This window comes from Centropristis striata, chromosome 22, assembly GCF_030273125.1.
Source record: "Centropristis striata isolate RG_2023a ecotype Rhode Island chromosome 22, C.striata_1.0, whole genome shotgun sequence".
Lineage (NCBI taxonomy): Eukaryota > Metazoa > Chordata > Actinopteri > Perciformes > Serranidae > Centropristis > Centropristis striata.
The window spans coordinates 16243082-16259768 of NC_081538.1; the positions used below are offsets into that span (position 1 = coordinate 16243082).

General features: G+C 39.8%; 1 protein-coding gene across 1 annotated transcript in view; it reads right to left on the reverse strand.

Moving 5' to 3' along the window:
• Positions 1–16687, reverse strand: part of camk1da (calcium/calmodulin-dependent protein kinase 1Da) — a 103998-nt gene that overhangs the window by 53385 nt on the left and 33926 nt on the right. The window contains exon 2 of the mRNA XM_059325496.1: positions 4138–4269. Within this exon, the coding sequence (XP_059181479.1) occupies positions 4138–4269 (132 nt within the window). The remainder of the gene's footprint in view (positions 1–4137; positions 4270–16687) is intronic.

The window sequence follows — 16687 nt, forward strand, 5'->3', positions numbered from 1 at the left end:
TAAAGGAAACACGGCTATTAAAACTACATTTCTCAAAATTTCTTCGTTATTTCTTTAATTTTTTCCACCTTGCTGAGAGGGAACATCATCCTCTTCCTGATTTGTAGTGGTGGTATGGAACGAAGTACATTTACTCAAGTACTGTACTTAAGTAAAATTTTGAGGTACTTGTACTTTACTTGGGCATTTCCACCCATGTGAATTTTTACTTTACTTCACTACATTTTAGAGGCAAATATTGTACTCTACTACAAACTAGGGATAGGAATAATTAATTGATGATCAATTAATGGTCGTTAAGAATTTGGTCAATCACATGGAATTTTTAATCGATCTGTGTATTTTTTTATTTTTATTTTCTCTATGACTGTGTATCAGTATCACTGGCAGCCATACGTCAATAAGCAAATGAGCTGAGAATTAAGTTTGATAAAGCTACAGTTTGCAAACTGAAACTTGCAATAACAATTATAAAACACACATAAATACAAGAGTATTCATTTGAGCAAAACTAGCTTACTGTATCAAACCTTGCTAGCATTAATTACTAGGTTTGATTTTATCCAAAACTTATTTAAACATAAAACATACTTAAATATGTAAGATTACTGTGAAAACTAACCTCATGCCTTTTTGGGGGCTAAAACATAAAACATTGAACTCCTCGGCGTTATCTTTACAGTTTAATCTCACTTGTTTTAGTTTTACAATTGACATGAAGTCTCTTTTCGTCCTTTCAAAATAAAAGCGTCCGTTACCAAAACAGGCTTAGCATAGTACTGTATAAATTTCTTTTATTTTGCCCATGTATGCATGCAGCAATTAATCGATTAATTGATCGTTAATGTTATAGATAATGGAGTTGGCAGGTTTCTTCCAAATGCCCATCTCTACTACAAACATTTACATTTAAGGTCAAGATTAAAAAAACAAAACAAGATCAATTTAATGATTATACATGTTTATAAATTAAACCACATAACAGTACATTAAGTAGTTAAAATTAGTCCCTGATGGACAAAATTAAAACGCTGCTTACATAAATTAACCGATAATAATGATCAAATAATATATTTAGAATGTATAAAACAATCTGAGTGGATTCATTCTGCATAACCAGTACTTTTACTTTTGATACCTAAACGTTTGATGCTGATACTTTTGTACTTTTACTGTAGTAAGTTTTCAATGCAGGACTTCTGCAGTGTGGTGTTAGTTCTTCAGTAAGGGATCTGAATCTGCTGCTGATTTGTGCCGTAAAGTAATCCGTCAGATTTCCCTCCAAAGCGGAGCTGGTGTCTCACAGGCTGATAGAGACTGCCAGTCTGCTCACTTATGCTCTCATTTGTTTACAGTAATGACACTCATTTGTCTGTATAAAAGTCTGTGTCTCTCCTTCATTACTGCAGGCAATTCTCATTTTCCCATATATTACACAGTGCAGCAGAACCAACAAATGTATCTGATAGAATAATACATCTGTATTGTCATAGCACACACACAGGATTAAATCATAGACTGTATGAAATAGATGGATAAATACTCACTTTACCTCCCTTGCATGTCAGTAGCTGTTTGTGCTGCCTAACCCTCTGGTTATTCCCATGGATCTGTGTTTAACACTGCATGATGTATACAAACATGGTTGCTAATTAACTCCAGTTAAAATCTGCTCACCTGCAGCAGCACAAGTGCAGGAAATCACTTCGAACAAACACAAACAAAGGGCTTCTGTGTTTTTGTGGTTCTGCTGGCACAAATTCATGCCAAAAAACTTATATGGTGAAATTACTTTTAGCTGCTGTTACATATAAAATATACTGGCAGGTTGAATCATGACTATCTAAATATGCTGTTTTGTGTGTGTGATGCTCAGATTTTGTTAAAGTTTCATAGTTACTTTTCAAAATGGACTTCTTTCAATCTTTCAATGCAGAGCGTGCTCTGACCTGAATGAAGTCAATAGCCGTGTTTCCTTTAGGGGGAAGAGTGGCGACTGGGAAAGTCTCAGGCCACACCCTCTCAAATGTCCCCTCACTCTGCATTTCTCCATTACAAGTTAGCCCCCAGAAGGATTTAGAGACTCCGGAGGTGACGTATGGTTTTCGATTGTCGCGTAATTGCATAGTGACAATTTCGACCATGATCCATGATCGCATACGTGACGGATTAAACACGGGAGACGCAACTGTGGCCGCCGTCGCTAACTGTGCACAACGTCAGCAGCTGATATAAACAAAGCAGCATGGCTAATTATGCACAGCATCTCCGCTGATCATAAACATAGTGATCGAAAATTAACCGGCATTGCTAACTGTGCACAGAGTGTCCAATGCTTGTTGTAAACAAACAGAGATCACTAAGTGAACACCTCCTGCAGCAGCAGCAGCAGCACATACACACTGTACTGCTACAGAGCTAACTGTTAGCCTATTAGCAATTTGCAGACTGGATGCTAAGGGGTTAACATCCCCTCCGGCTCTGCAGCTGGAAAAGACTGCTGCAGGAGGACTGTGCCGCTCCAAAAGTCTCTAATAACACCAGAAAAAGTCGCTGGATTTTTCATCAGTCGCTTTTTTGAAAAATAGTCACTAAGGGGGTCTGCAAAGTTGCTAAATATAGCAACAAAGTAGATAAGTTGGGGACACTGCTTCTCCGGCTTTTACAAATGGCGCATGTTGTTGTGGCGTCAAGTACTATGTCACATTTTGCTCAGCGTTCTATCCAATCAGTAACCAGGCTTTTTTCAGGGGAGAAAACGGCCCTGCTCTTCTACAGGGACAAAAAAAAGTCCTGTCAAAAGTCTGCTCCAGACGGTTCATATTCAAATTAGGGGTGTTTCGGCGAGTGAGACCCGCCTCATTCATACTTACTGACTTGTGCCTCACTTGGGACATTTTTATAATTTTTCCATCATATTGACTGTGTTGATGCACATGTCATACATTTCTGAAAGGTGAGTTTCTTTCCTCTTTTTTCCCCTAAAATTTGACCTCAGCTCCCATCATGGGTCTATAATATACAGCCTAGTCAAAATACAGGCACTCAAATACTTAAGGACAAAAAAGTCACATTGAAACTCATGGAAACTACTATTTCTGAAACCATTTTTGCACAAAATCATGCATTCTATTATATGAGGCTTTCAATAGTTTTTACTATTTTCCACCAGACTGAGCCATTTCCTCATGATTGCCCTATGGGGCAAATACAGTGCATACTATTTTTCTGGTATCCACTCAGGTTATTATGGAGCACTGCAGTGTTTGATGCAATGCGTTAAAATCAATGTTGTTGCTAATCACTGACATATCCCAGACTGTCAAAAATCTCCTACAATTTAGTATACAGAAGATAATTACATTTTTGTGCATTTTTAAAAAGAAACTGTGGGATTATTTAAACAAAATCAGAGATTACAAATAAATTGATATTAAGTTAGTTATTTTCAGGAGCAATCTGTCTTTAAAAAAAATAACTAAATTATTAGATGCAGTTTTAGGAAGGGAATGTTTTTTGTCCTCTAAGGGCAACAAGAGTTTTTTTTACACAAAAATAAAAATGCTGTTGCTAATCACTGAAAGAACCCAGACTGTGATCTCACAAAAAATCCCCCTCGCATTTAGTATACAGGAAAAAATTTTCATAAGAGCAATGGCATTATGTAAACAAACCGGCTTTTAACTGGTTAAAATTCTGAAGATAAATGAATATTTTATGGTAATGATCAGGACTGAAGTTGATTAAAAAAATTATCTCAGTGAAAGTGGAAAATAATATATAATAATATATCATTTAATAGCAGTTTTTGGTCTTTTTTGACTTTTTAAAAGAGATACAAGGGGTTTAAATTCCAAGAAAGAAACAGTATCCAGTTCACGACTGGAATCGTGTCGTTAATTTTGTGAAGCTGTTTTGTGTCAGACAGACAGAAGTTTCAGTCGTGATGTGTGTGTGTGTGTGTGTGTGTGTGTGTATGTGAGGTAGGTGGGCTGTGGATCGTGACCTGGGGGTGGGGGGGTTTTGGGGGGGAGGGTCGTGATATGTGGAAGAAAGAGGAGATGCACAGTTGCCCCGGTAACCAGGAATTAGGAGGCTTATGTGTGTGTGCATGTGTGTTTTTATAACAGCACTCACTTCCTCAGCACGGCGATCTCGTTCTCGATGCTGCTCTCCTTCCCCTTCAGAGCCTTCTTAGGGATGCACTTCACCGCAAACATCCGCCCCGTCAGCTTCTCCTGGGCCAGGACCACCTCGGAAAACGCTCCTCTGTCAACACATAAACAAAAAGTCATGTGAGGATGCTTTATTGGACAATGTAACCTTCCATCCTTGACTGGTGCCCCATTGGTTCTCACATAAAATAGGTTTTCACAAAACAGAGCTGAGAAATAAATTACATTCTGTCGACTGTGGGAGGGATCTGTGCAACCTGCAGGGTCTAGTCTGCAAGAAATTCATCTGAAATAAAGAAACTCATCCTTAAATCTACACCCTCACATAAACCGGTGTGACATAAACAAGGAGAAAATTGAGTGTTTATTTCGAAGATATTCTTGCAGCAGCATAGAGGCTGTTTGAGGCACTCACCATGGCCTCATTTTCAACTGCAATATACAAGACCTGTAGCTCTATGGAAACAGCAAAAATCATGGCTAGAAGCAGGGACAACTCAAAAAATGTCAATCACTGCGTTTACATGCACAGTTTAATCGAGCTATGTTTTAAATTAGATTTTTGCGTCTAATTGGACTTCTGTCCTTGTCCCAGTTTACATGCAACTGAGAAAATAGAATAACTGACGGGAACGTGTCCTCCTCCCCAACACTGGGTGGCGATATGCGTCGTTTCAGCAGGTTACCTTTACGGTTGACCTATTACGTCATAATAAACAAGTGGAGAAAGGCGGGAAACCAGCATTTTCAAACAACAAGAACAACAAGAAGGATGGTGATTTTGAGGGGCAGACAAGAACACTGGATGCTGTTGGAGGGCTACAACAGTCTTTGGTTCGACACTTTGTGCCGTCGCTGCTGACACGCTACTGCAACCGGCTTTCTTGAATGTTTTTGTTCTGGGGTCATACGCCAGCGCGGCGGTGGAGCATGTGCACATGCGTTGTCTTGTCATACATGCTGGCTAGAATCCTATTCCAATCGCATTTTCTGGGTGTCTTAATCGGAGTTGGAGAACTGCGACATTAGTCACACTAACACGTTTACATGCACTTCAGTTGTCCAGTTATAGTCAGATTGTCATTTAAATGATGATGTGATTGTGTCATGTAAACGTTTTACAAAGAATAAAGTGATTTTGATGAAACATTACGATTTTAAGCTTCCATATCGGGGCGGCTGTGGCTCAGTTGGTAGAGTGGGTTGCCCCCCAATCTCTGATCATGGCAGCCTACATGTCTACATCCTTGAGCAAGATACTGAACCCCAAATTGCTCCCGATGCTGCGTTCATCAGTCTGTGAATGATTTCCCAATAGTGGCAGGTGGCACCGTTTAGGGTAGCCTCTGCCACCAGTATGAATGTGTGTGTGAAAGGGTGAATGATCGCAGTCTCTAGTGTAAAGCGCTTTGAGTGGTCGCAAAGCGACTAGAAAAGCATTATATAAGTGCAGGTCCATTTTACCATATCGTTACTAAGATTTGTCATACATGATCCATTCAAGGACCGTCAGGAAGTTAAATATTTGACAATAATGCCAGGTTCTGTCTGAATGGGCATAATTTCAGTTGGTTCTTTACATTTAAATATTTTCCCCAAAATAAACCCTTTGCACAAACCAGATCCTGTAAAAAAAACATAATATTCTGAGCTCCTCAGCGCAACTATGGGCACTTTCATAACCCAAGGTTTAGTCTGTTTCAATCAACTCTGGTGGTTAAATCTTTGTTAAGGTTCATTTGAACGCTCCAATTGTACTCTGGTGCTGACCAAAACAACCGGTCCAGGACTACTTGCAAGAGGGGGTCTCAGTCCGTTTCCAAACGAGCCCTAGTGCGGTCCGATTGCACTGTGAATCCAACCCAATTACAGGAAATGAACTAGATTGTGGGCTACCTGTGCAGGCATTTTGTGAGATGTACACAGAGCAAAAACTGCAACATGACTGGGAGAGGACTGACTTGGACGATGTTTGCTTGACATCTGGGCCGCCGTTGACAGGAACACCAGAGCAGGGTTACGGCTGGTGAGTGGTATAATCAGAGATACTTTCCGTTCCACTCCATGTTGCTTTATTTTTTTCCGTGCTTACATTTTCCACTGGCAACCTTCTAACCAATAAGAAATAATACTTCAAGTATATTTCCAGGCTTCCGCCTTCATACACGCCCCTCTGCAAATCTTTTTTTTATTGCACATGTATGCACTGTGAAAGCAAACCAGACTAAATACAAAACATAAAAAAACATAAATAAGTTCTACCTCTGAGAGTCACATTTTCAATACCATCGCTTTTACTGGATCAAACATAGAAAATAAAAGGGGAAAAACAACCAATTTTATCCTAAATGAAAAACAGTCAGTGTAACTCCAGATTTAACACTATTTGAATTCAATTATTTTGCCTTGAATTCCCATTTACAAAAGTACAGGTGATCTTAATATGGAGAAAATTAAACTGCCAGGATAACGGGATTGGATCTTCCAAGTGTGACATTAGAACATTAGCAATCTTTTTTATTTATTCATTTAGAACGACAGTTATGGTGGAAAATAATTACAATTTTTTGTTTCTTGTATCATAAAAAGTGATGATCCTCAATAATAATCATGGCACCAATACCAGACAAAATGTCTTTCCGTTCTCATATGAGTGTGTGTGTATGTCTGTGTATGTGTGTGTGCGGGGAAGACGAGCAAGGCGATGAATAAAGATGAGCCCATTGCGAGTTAATTTGCCTGAACCGTGTTGACTCCTGTGTCGATCTGCCATCAGCTTCACTGATGTCGCATTAGGGTAAACATCTTTCTATCTCTTCTCTCTTTGTTTCTCTCCCCCCTGTCATCTCTTCCGCTACAACGTACAGGCAAACTGTAGCTGACACAAATCCAGATTTATAACCTTTAATATCCGCTAAACACACAATGATATTTAATCTAAGACCACAAGAAACCTTTTTTATGGCACGTTATGGCCTGGCTGCTGGCTATACTTCTAACCCTTTAGTTTTCAGATGAGATTGTATGTAGTTTGAGGTCTCTTTTTTGATCTGGAGTCCAGGTGTATAAAAATAAATCGCTAGAATGACCTGCCTAGAAATAAAGCTGGCTGAGTCAATAACATCTTTTAAATCTCTTCTTAAAACACACTTTTATAGTCGAGCTTATTGCACTTAATCTGGGGTTCTGAGATAACATTCGAGTCAGCCCTTTTCATAGTGCCATTTCATGCCGGGACATGTACTACGGTGGCCCTGAAGTGCAAATCACAACAACAAATCAGAAAACACAACAACAAATCAAAAAAACGAAATCGTTTTTTGATTTGTCGTTGTGTTTTCTGATGTGTTGTTGTATTTTTTGATTTGTTGTTGTGTTTTTTGATTTGTCATTGTGTTTTCTGTTTTGTTGTTGTGTTTCTTGATTTGTTGTTGTGTTTTCTGTTTTGTTGTTGTGTTTCTTGATTTGTTTTTGTGTTTTTTGATTTGTTGTTGTGTTTTCTGTTTTGTTGTTGTGCATTGCACTTCAGGGCCACCGTAATTTACGGCTCTGTAACGTCTCACCTCCACTACGAACACGCCAGAAGTGGGATTCTGGGATCAAATTATTCCACCAATTTCCCACCTCCAGAGGTAGTCACAGAGGCGGAAAATTGGTGTTGGAAGCGGGAGCATTAAGAACAGGACATCCTGGCAAGGCAGAATATTTGATGTTGCCCGTGACATCTAACATACACCTCCCACTTGGTCCGACAGTCATCAAAACACTGTTCAGCAGCGCAACAACTGAGGCTGCCGCTGATCGTAAACAAACTGGCATCGCTAACTGTGCACAGAGTGTCCGGTGCTTGTTTTAAACAAATGGATGTCGCTAAGTGAACACATACTGCTGCAGCACATACACACTGTACAGCTACATAGCTAACTGTTAGCCTATTACAACCGTGCTACTGTGTAGCACGTGTAGCACTACTGTGTAGCACTGCTGCTGCTCTGACTATGGTCTCCTCCCACTTCGTTCCGTGACACCTTCGCGGGACCACTATGAACGCCCTAAGACGAAAAGCCGGCACAGATTTTTCTCACAACATAGCAGGACATTTGCGGAACCGCACTATGAAATCTATTTTTCCATTTTCCATGGTTTTCTGAAAATAACCAAAATCATTATCAAGAAAATCATGGAAAATGTCTAGATATCAGCTCTTAAATTAAACTCTAATGAGCTATTTTTGTTGTTATCATTATACTTGTCCAAACAAGTGTACCTTTAGTTGTACCAGGCATTAAAATGAACAACAAATTGAAGAAAGGGTGGTCTAATCATTTTTTTCCTAACCGTACATCTCTTGTGCTGAAGTACAGCCTCAAACTGCTGCAGAATGGCTGAATAATCCCGTTGAGCTGCTCCCTTTTGTGAAGCTATTTAAAAAAATGAAAGAAGCAAAAGCAGTCAGGTTTTTAGATAGGAGTATGAAACCGCACTATACCAATGGGAATAATAAAAAGAAAGAAAGTATTGGTAGAGGAGAATCCCACTCTGCTTTAAGGTTGCTCTACTAACCTTGTTCTGTTGATTAAACATTCCATTGTCAGGGTATCATATCTGTCAGGCTCCTATATTTACATCACTTAATTCAAAAATGAATCCCATCTTTCCATCTTACACTCCTGCCTGCTTGGAAAATGAGTCTTGCATCAGGTTGCCTTTTACACAGTCGTCCACCGCACTTCATCACACTTCCCTCCTCCTTATCTATGCTGAGGTTTTCATTCATTCATTGTTGCATTAGTGTGTATTTTGGTGTGTGTATTTGTGCTACAGTGTTTTAAGCTCCCCACTGAAGTGGAAAGACGCTGTTGTGAATGAGCTCTCTATCACATCAATATGTGCTGTTGTGCAGAAAGCCCTCGAGCCCTTTAGAGCGAAGCACATTTGACAAGCTGCCCATCTGCCAATAGGGCCACTGGCCTTAAGAACACCAGCGTGCCATCACAGCGGTTAGCGGTTTGTTGCCGAGTCACTGACGAGCTCGCTCTTGGTGTTTTCTCACGCCTATCAGCGCGAATCTCGCTCCCACCTTCACTTCCTCCTTCGCCCCCTCCCTGTCATCCTCTTTTTGTCTATCACCACACACTCAACACATCTTTTGCAGTGACAAGTGATCATACTGCCGGTTGCCCCTGGTGATCAAGGTGGACTGTCCGGCAACCAATCAGATCACGTCAGTTGCTTCACACACACACACACACACACACACACACACACACACGCACGCACACACGCACAGACACACAACAAACACCTGCTAGCACTGATAATGACTGTTGTTGGCTTTGGTGACGTCAAAGCCAGACAAAACAAGTGGGTTGTGTGGCATGTGCTGTTACACACACACACACACACACACACACACACACACATTACCCTCAGAGAAAGCGAGAGAGACTGGTACATACATGAATGAACATTCATTGAGAAAACCACAGGGATACATACAGTCATGGAAAAAATTATTAGACCACCCTTGTTTTCTTCAATTTCTTGTTCATTTTAATGCCTGGTACACCTAAAATCTAGACATTTTCCATGGTTTCCTTGATAATAACCAAAATCATTATCAAGAAAACCCTTTGAAAATGACTAGATATCTCTTATGAGTTATTTTTGTTGTTATCATTATATTTGTCCAAACAAATGTACCTTTAGTTGTACCAGGCATTAAAATGAACAAGAAATTGAAGAAAACAAGGGTGGTCTCATCAATTTTTTCCATGACTGTGGGAACAGACAACCATTGAAATTTCTCATCCACTCCTATGGGCAATTTTGAGTCACCAATAAACCTAAGATGCATGTTTTTGGACTGTGGGAGGAAGAAAGTACTAACCACTATACATTAAGCCCTGTTAGTGTGTTTTTTCTTTGTAAACTGAATATGACACCCATATGACACCCAGTCAACTAAAGATACTTTTGTTTGAACAAATAAACAACAATATAAAAACAAAAAATAGTGCATTAGAGTTTAATTTGAGAGCTTATATCTAGCCATTTTCCATGGTTTTCTTGATAATGATTTTGGTTATAAATATTTTTTTCCATGACTGTATGCTCACAACCTCTCAATCTCTCCCTCAAACTACAGGACTGTTGGCTTGCATATGGGTGGGTGTATTCTATCCAATTGACAGATCTCAGCCTTAATCTGCACTTAACTCCCCTAACCCATAATCCATAAAATCCCGCAATTATAACTGCAGATAACAAACACATTATGTCTGGTTGAAACAAAACAAAAACAGGCACATGACAATGTGAGTTAATCCAAATAGAGGGTTCCCATTGCCTTAGAGACAACTGGCTAGCTTTAACTCTATCTCCCACCAGTGTTATTGATAATTATGACAAACAGTGAGTGTTACATTTTCACAGCTGCAGTTGTTATTAATCATCACAGGTGGGCAGATTGCAGCTGCAGTTGCTTTTGTGGTACGTGTTATGATTCTGTCAGTAAAATCAGGATTTTAATTGGAGGTGTAAAATAATTCAGTGATGTATTCAGTAATACATAATGAGTCTGAGGAACAAAGCCGCTATTATCCTTATCTTTATGATAACACTGGATCAAATAATCATAAAAGGGTGCCTTTATTTTCCCCACAACCTTTAAAGACATTTAGGAATCTCCTAACTCATTTTTGGCCACAGCATGCAGCTGTTTTCAGTCATAAAAAGGCACAGTGAACAATAGAGACACACGCTGACTATGGGTGTAACGTGCATGCTGTGTGAACCAATCATGTGAGGATTGACAAGGATCATACCATCTAGCAGGGAGGGGCGGAGGTGGCAGCGCTGAGACACCTAAAACTGTTGGACGCTGCTGTTTTGCACATTTTATTATATTTCTTTTTATGTTGTTTATTTATTATTATTTTTACTTTATACCAAAAACATATATATATTTTTTGTCCAGATGTCAGTAGTTGGCATTAACAAAGCACATTTACTTGATTGCTGTATTTAATTTCAATTTTTTCAGTAATTTACTTGTTTTCTTAGGTGTGTGTGTGTGTGTGTGTGTGTGTTTGAATAAATTTCTATGCTTAGGTTTTTATAGGTATTTTCTATCTGCTTTGTGTAGCAGAGTGGTTCTTCAAGCCAGTTACGAGGGATTTTACAACTGTAAATGCAATTGGCTACAGCAATTTATTGAAACTTAAGTGATATATGTGTTCAGATACAAATCACAAGTCAAAACAGCGCTAAATTTGGGTGAATTATAAAAGGTAAAAGTGGTAAAATGAAGAGCCATTTGGGAGCCGAAAGAGCTCTTTTTGGTGAGCTGAGACAAATGATCCGGATCACTAAAAAGAGCCGGAATTCCCATCACTGTAGTGGAGCATATAGCAGCTAGACAGCCAGATATTTTCGTCAGGAGTTGGTGGAGATCAAAAACAGAGTTAAAAGAAAGTGACAATGAGAGTTACTTTCACAAGGTGACCCCAAACACGATTCCAAATGCATGCTGATGTTGCTCCGTATGTGCTGAAATAAAATAAGAATCCTACTCTAAATCTCATTAATGCTTACAATGAGCTGTGGTAAAGTGAGTTTTGACCGACCTTGCTGCTATTAGAGTAATATGATTTAATCAATTTCACCTGCAGCAATTTGTTATAATAACGTTTTATGCTAAAATGGCTATTAGTTCAACTGTGAGGCAATTTTTTTAATTAAGTGAATGAAACAGAGTGTGATATCACAAAGACCCTGAGGAAAGCCATTAAAAAAAAATCAATGCTGTGATTTTGTATCAAAAACTTTTGATATTTGGAATATTTTTTATCGACAAATTGCATTTTTTGTTGATTTGATGGCAAACACTTCTGTTCTGTAAACTGCTGACAAAGCCTCTTATTTTCAATATACCTACTGTACAAAAGCTACACATCCTCTGAATGATCTAGGTCTCTAGTTTGTGGTTGTAATTTCATGAGGCTGTGATTATCCTGGAGGTCACAACAGGTCATTTAATACAGTCAGGTCGAGTTTCAAAAAATCGTTGAGCTACAAACATCATCACTCATCATTCAAATTGAGATCACAGAGTCCACAAGAGTCTCAGCTTTCAATTTATGCAATTCTAAGACTGTTTAGAGTATGCAAAATATTCAAATACACCATTTGAGAAAAATAACACATTTATATTGCATGCAAGAAGCTGCACGGTTTTAGCATTAGGTGCAGTGTCTGTAGAGGGGAGACTTGTGCCTACCCATTGAACCGATTTTCATTCAGACATATTGAGGTCAGAGGTCAAGTGACCTGACTTCGTGACAAGATATGATGACGTGAGTGGTACCAATGGATGTCTTAAAGTGTTCACTCCAGCTTTAAAACTGAGCCCGCAACAGCCTCTAACAGACAGGAACAAAGCCGCTGTTATCTAGCCTGGCTAACGCCAGACTATATCACAAATGAGATATAGTCTGGAGACCACCTATTCATTTTTCAGTAGAGGAGGCGTGGCTTACGATCCTCCAGACCGTTTATTGGGCGCTACGAATGTCTATCATAAGCGTCTGTACGTAGCTCTTAGCTAATCGTTGGGGTCTCGCTACACCCCATTAGCTTAGCCACTTACGGGGCTAGTGAGGTAGATCAGGCTTTTGTCAAATCCTGTTGGAAGCAAGGCTAAATATCCTTTTTGGTGGTGATAAAGGAGTGTAAAGCCAAACGTTGTTCTTCTTTTGAAATAAACTTTGGCTCTAAACTATCGAGAACACTGTCTACAGCTAGATCTAAAGAGAGCTTTGCGTCTGCTGCAGCCATGTTGGATCTGTTAGCAAACTACAAGCTCCCGTCTGTCCAATAGTACGCTTCATTGTCTTGCCGTCCCTCCACGTTCTGTGATTGGATACCAAAAGCAGGGCTAAGAATCGGCCATGGACACCATGCCGCCTTGCAGTTCAAACTAAATTGAGCATGCAAGGCAGCATGGGTATACCCAGGCTAGCTATTATTCATATCTAATGTCGAATTCCTCCTGTAGGAAAACCATTTTTTTCTTTAAAAAAGCTTTAATACAAAGCTTAAAATTGTGATATTTCTGTCAAAATCACTTTCTCAATCTACAGGTCTCATTTAAAATGTCATCCCCAAAAAATTAAAACCAAATTCGGCACTTGTTGGTGCAAATAGGAAGCAATGATTGATTCTGCTGAGGCGAACGGTCATGTGAGAAATATTCACTGAAAATCAGACAGAATTGCAGGCTGTTTACACAGAGCTGAGAGGAGAGGACCGGAGAGGTTGTAAGCAGAGATTTTAAAATACAACAGTTCAATATGTACTGCATGTGGAGACCCATTTTTTTCCAATATTGATGACAATTGTGTGCACTTGTGAAAGTGTTGGAAATATAAATTCCATTTTGTTCCAATTTTGAACAAATAATAATTTATCAGAGGAATTAAATGTGCATTTCTTCTTATTATATGATGTATGTCATTATAACTGTGGTTATTCTGCACAAAAGACATTTTTGAGTGATTCACACTTATAGGCATGCTTTTGCTGATTCCATATAGGGGCAGGACTTTTATAGTGCAGTGAAATACAAAAAACATCCTGAAACAACTTGGGGATAAGTTGTTATGGTTAAGTTGTTGACCTTGTAGAAGAGCTCCTCATAAACTGTTGCTCTGATTAAATCTGTCCTGCTTTCAGAAGCTTAATCACAACAGGTTATAGTAAAAACAATGTTGATGCACAGACGATCAACACTGATGTGACTGTCATCAAAATATAGACAGCTGAGCTCTAATCTGCAGTTAGCAATTATAATAATGCAACCAGAAGCAACAAAAATTGATTTCTACATCAGTGAAGAAAAGATTTTTACACCATTTGCATGTACACACAAGCACACTGTTCATTCATGCCGAATATTATTTGTGAATGGTGGGAAGGAGTGAAAGGAAAATGAAACTGAGCTGTACTGAAAAGAGGAAAAAGGTCAAGAGAGAGATAGTGTGTGTGTTTGTGTGAGCTATAAATGTGAATGGAGGCAGGATGGTTAAGGTACTTGCAGATTCACAAACACACACACACACACACACACACACACACACATTAAAGGACCAGTAGGATTAATTTTATTGGAGAAAGAGAGCTTGTATGACATCTGGAGTTCACAAACTGGGCTGGCAGTCCCTGCTTGCCGGTACCCGCGGCAACAGTGATTGCATCTCCTCCTGTATGAACCTGTGTAATTGTGTCAGTCGAGCTTCACTGCCTCTGTCAGTGCGTTGTGCAGAAAATGTATTGGCTGCAATGGTGTGTGCATGTGTGCGTTTCTCCATCAAGTGCATATTCAACAGGGAAACAGTCGGTCACACACACACACACACACACACACACACACACACACACACACACACACACACACACACACACACACACGGTGATAGACAGAGATAGGAACAGAGAGACTAGAATAGGCTGACAAGGTGACAGTGACACATTTAACAAGGAGACTGACAGAAGCCATCATTTTTTCTCAATGTCAAGGTGAAAATACATCAACTATAAAAAAGTTGTTCAGTCATCAGATTCTTGTGTTTTACCGAAGGCAAAAATCCATGCTTTTTTTCCTCTAAATGGCTTGGCGAGTATTTCCAGCTGCTGCGGTAAAGTGTGGCTGGGGAAATGTCTCAGCAAGCTTAACGGTGGTCAACAGAAGCTTTTGGTATCAAAGAGCAAGAGCTTGTTTCTGAGGGCCACCATGAAACAATCATGCGCTGAGAAATCCATTATAGAAGAGGTTAAGGGGTCAGAGTAGGAAAACAGAGCAGGATGCAGCAGCAAGAGGAGCTGGGGTGTGATTAAAACCAAGACTGACACTAACTGTATGTATCCAACAAGAAAACATGTTCCAGTCCGTGATTAGTTAAGTAGCAGGTATGAATAGCTTACTGGCTAATTAGCTACTGGCTATAATGAGCCTAAAAGTCTACAACCATGCCAGCAGCTCTGTGAGACTGTACAGTACTTTCAGACAGTGGTGCTTTGAACTTAATGCTAAACTCAGCTAAAAGCAGTAACATGCTGAAAATAGAGACAGAGCACCATGCGTCATGCCCTGAAGACCACGCCCCCCACACGGGAAAAACTACTAGTGCCGCAATATACATCTATGGGCAGAAACGCAAACAAAAAGTCTGTTTCTAGCTAAAACTATTAGATTTATCATATGATATCATATGGCATATCATATGATTATTATGGCACTCTATGTCTACCAGAGAGGACAAGTCAGTTTTGTCCAGGCCGTCAGTATTTTCGCTGTTTTTCTTCAGAGGTCGTTGCGGGCTCATTTTTTAGGAATATACTGGAGATACTCGTTAAGAAGAGTAAGAACGAGTCGAATCGGCACAGTCCTCCCACAGCAGTCTCTCCCAGTCACAATGCCGGAGGGGATGTTAACCCCTTAGCTTCCAGTTTGCAGACTGGACGCATGCGCAAAGTCGCCGCTTGTTGGTTTACTGTCAGTGTTCTTTTGGGTCACTTTAGCCGGTCCCGAAGACGGATTAAGGAGGAGGGCTGAAATTGTGACAGAAGACAATGCACTTCTACGTTTTAAACATATTTAGGGCGTTTTTTTACTCACTTTTTGTCTTCCCCACAATGTTATTCCTCTCTCCTACAGTGTCTATTACAAGTACATGCACATGCTCAATTATGCAAATTAGGTGACAATGTCATTTAGCAACTTCTTGGACAGCCAATAGCTACTTTTCTTACTGAGGAGTTGGCAACACTGCTTGTGGCCACGGACATAGCAGCACTGCTGCTGAAAAAACTTCTAGGGGAGACACTGTATTTGTTTAACAAAGCAGCCTTCTGACTACCAATGGTTTCGCATATCAGTGCAAAATCTGTGCGTGATCTGGCTCTGTATAAAGGAAGTTAACACATTGTGTTTTCCAGAGCTGATGATGGAAGTAACTAATGAGTTCACATGTTCTGAGTCATTTACTTTAATACAGATTAAACATGACAATGAACATTTGCTGATATCCGATAACTGCTTATAAATAAAACAATTTGTGTAGGGGCAGATAAAAAACTGGCAAGTAGACTTCTGGCTGCAAGTGAATAAAATATTAAAGTTGAACTCTGCTTGAGATGTCCTCAGAGCACCAGAGAGAGGGCAGGAGGGAAAAACAGCTTGGCAAACTCTGGGCAATTTTTGGGAACACCTTCCATCTTCCACCTCGTACATAAAACCCAGAGTGTTCTGGGCAGTTCCCTCAGTGACAGCCTGCTCCATTCAGTGTGAGAAGGAAAGCCACCGCAGGCCTTTAGTGCCCGCTGCTGTCAGACTCTTCTATCACATCTGATCTCAATGGACCAAAACAACTGCAGGAGTCTAAGTTCACTGAATTACTGAAGTTGTTGCTACTAGAGCAATAGCTCAATTTTTTATGATGCAAACACTTCCA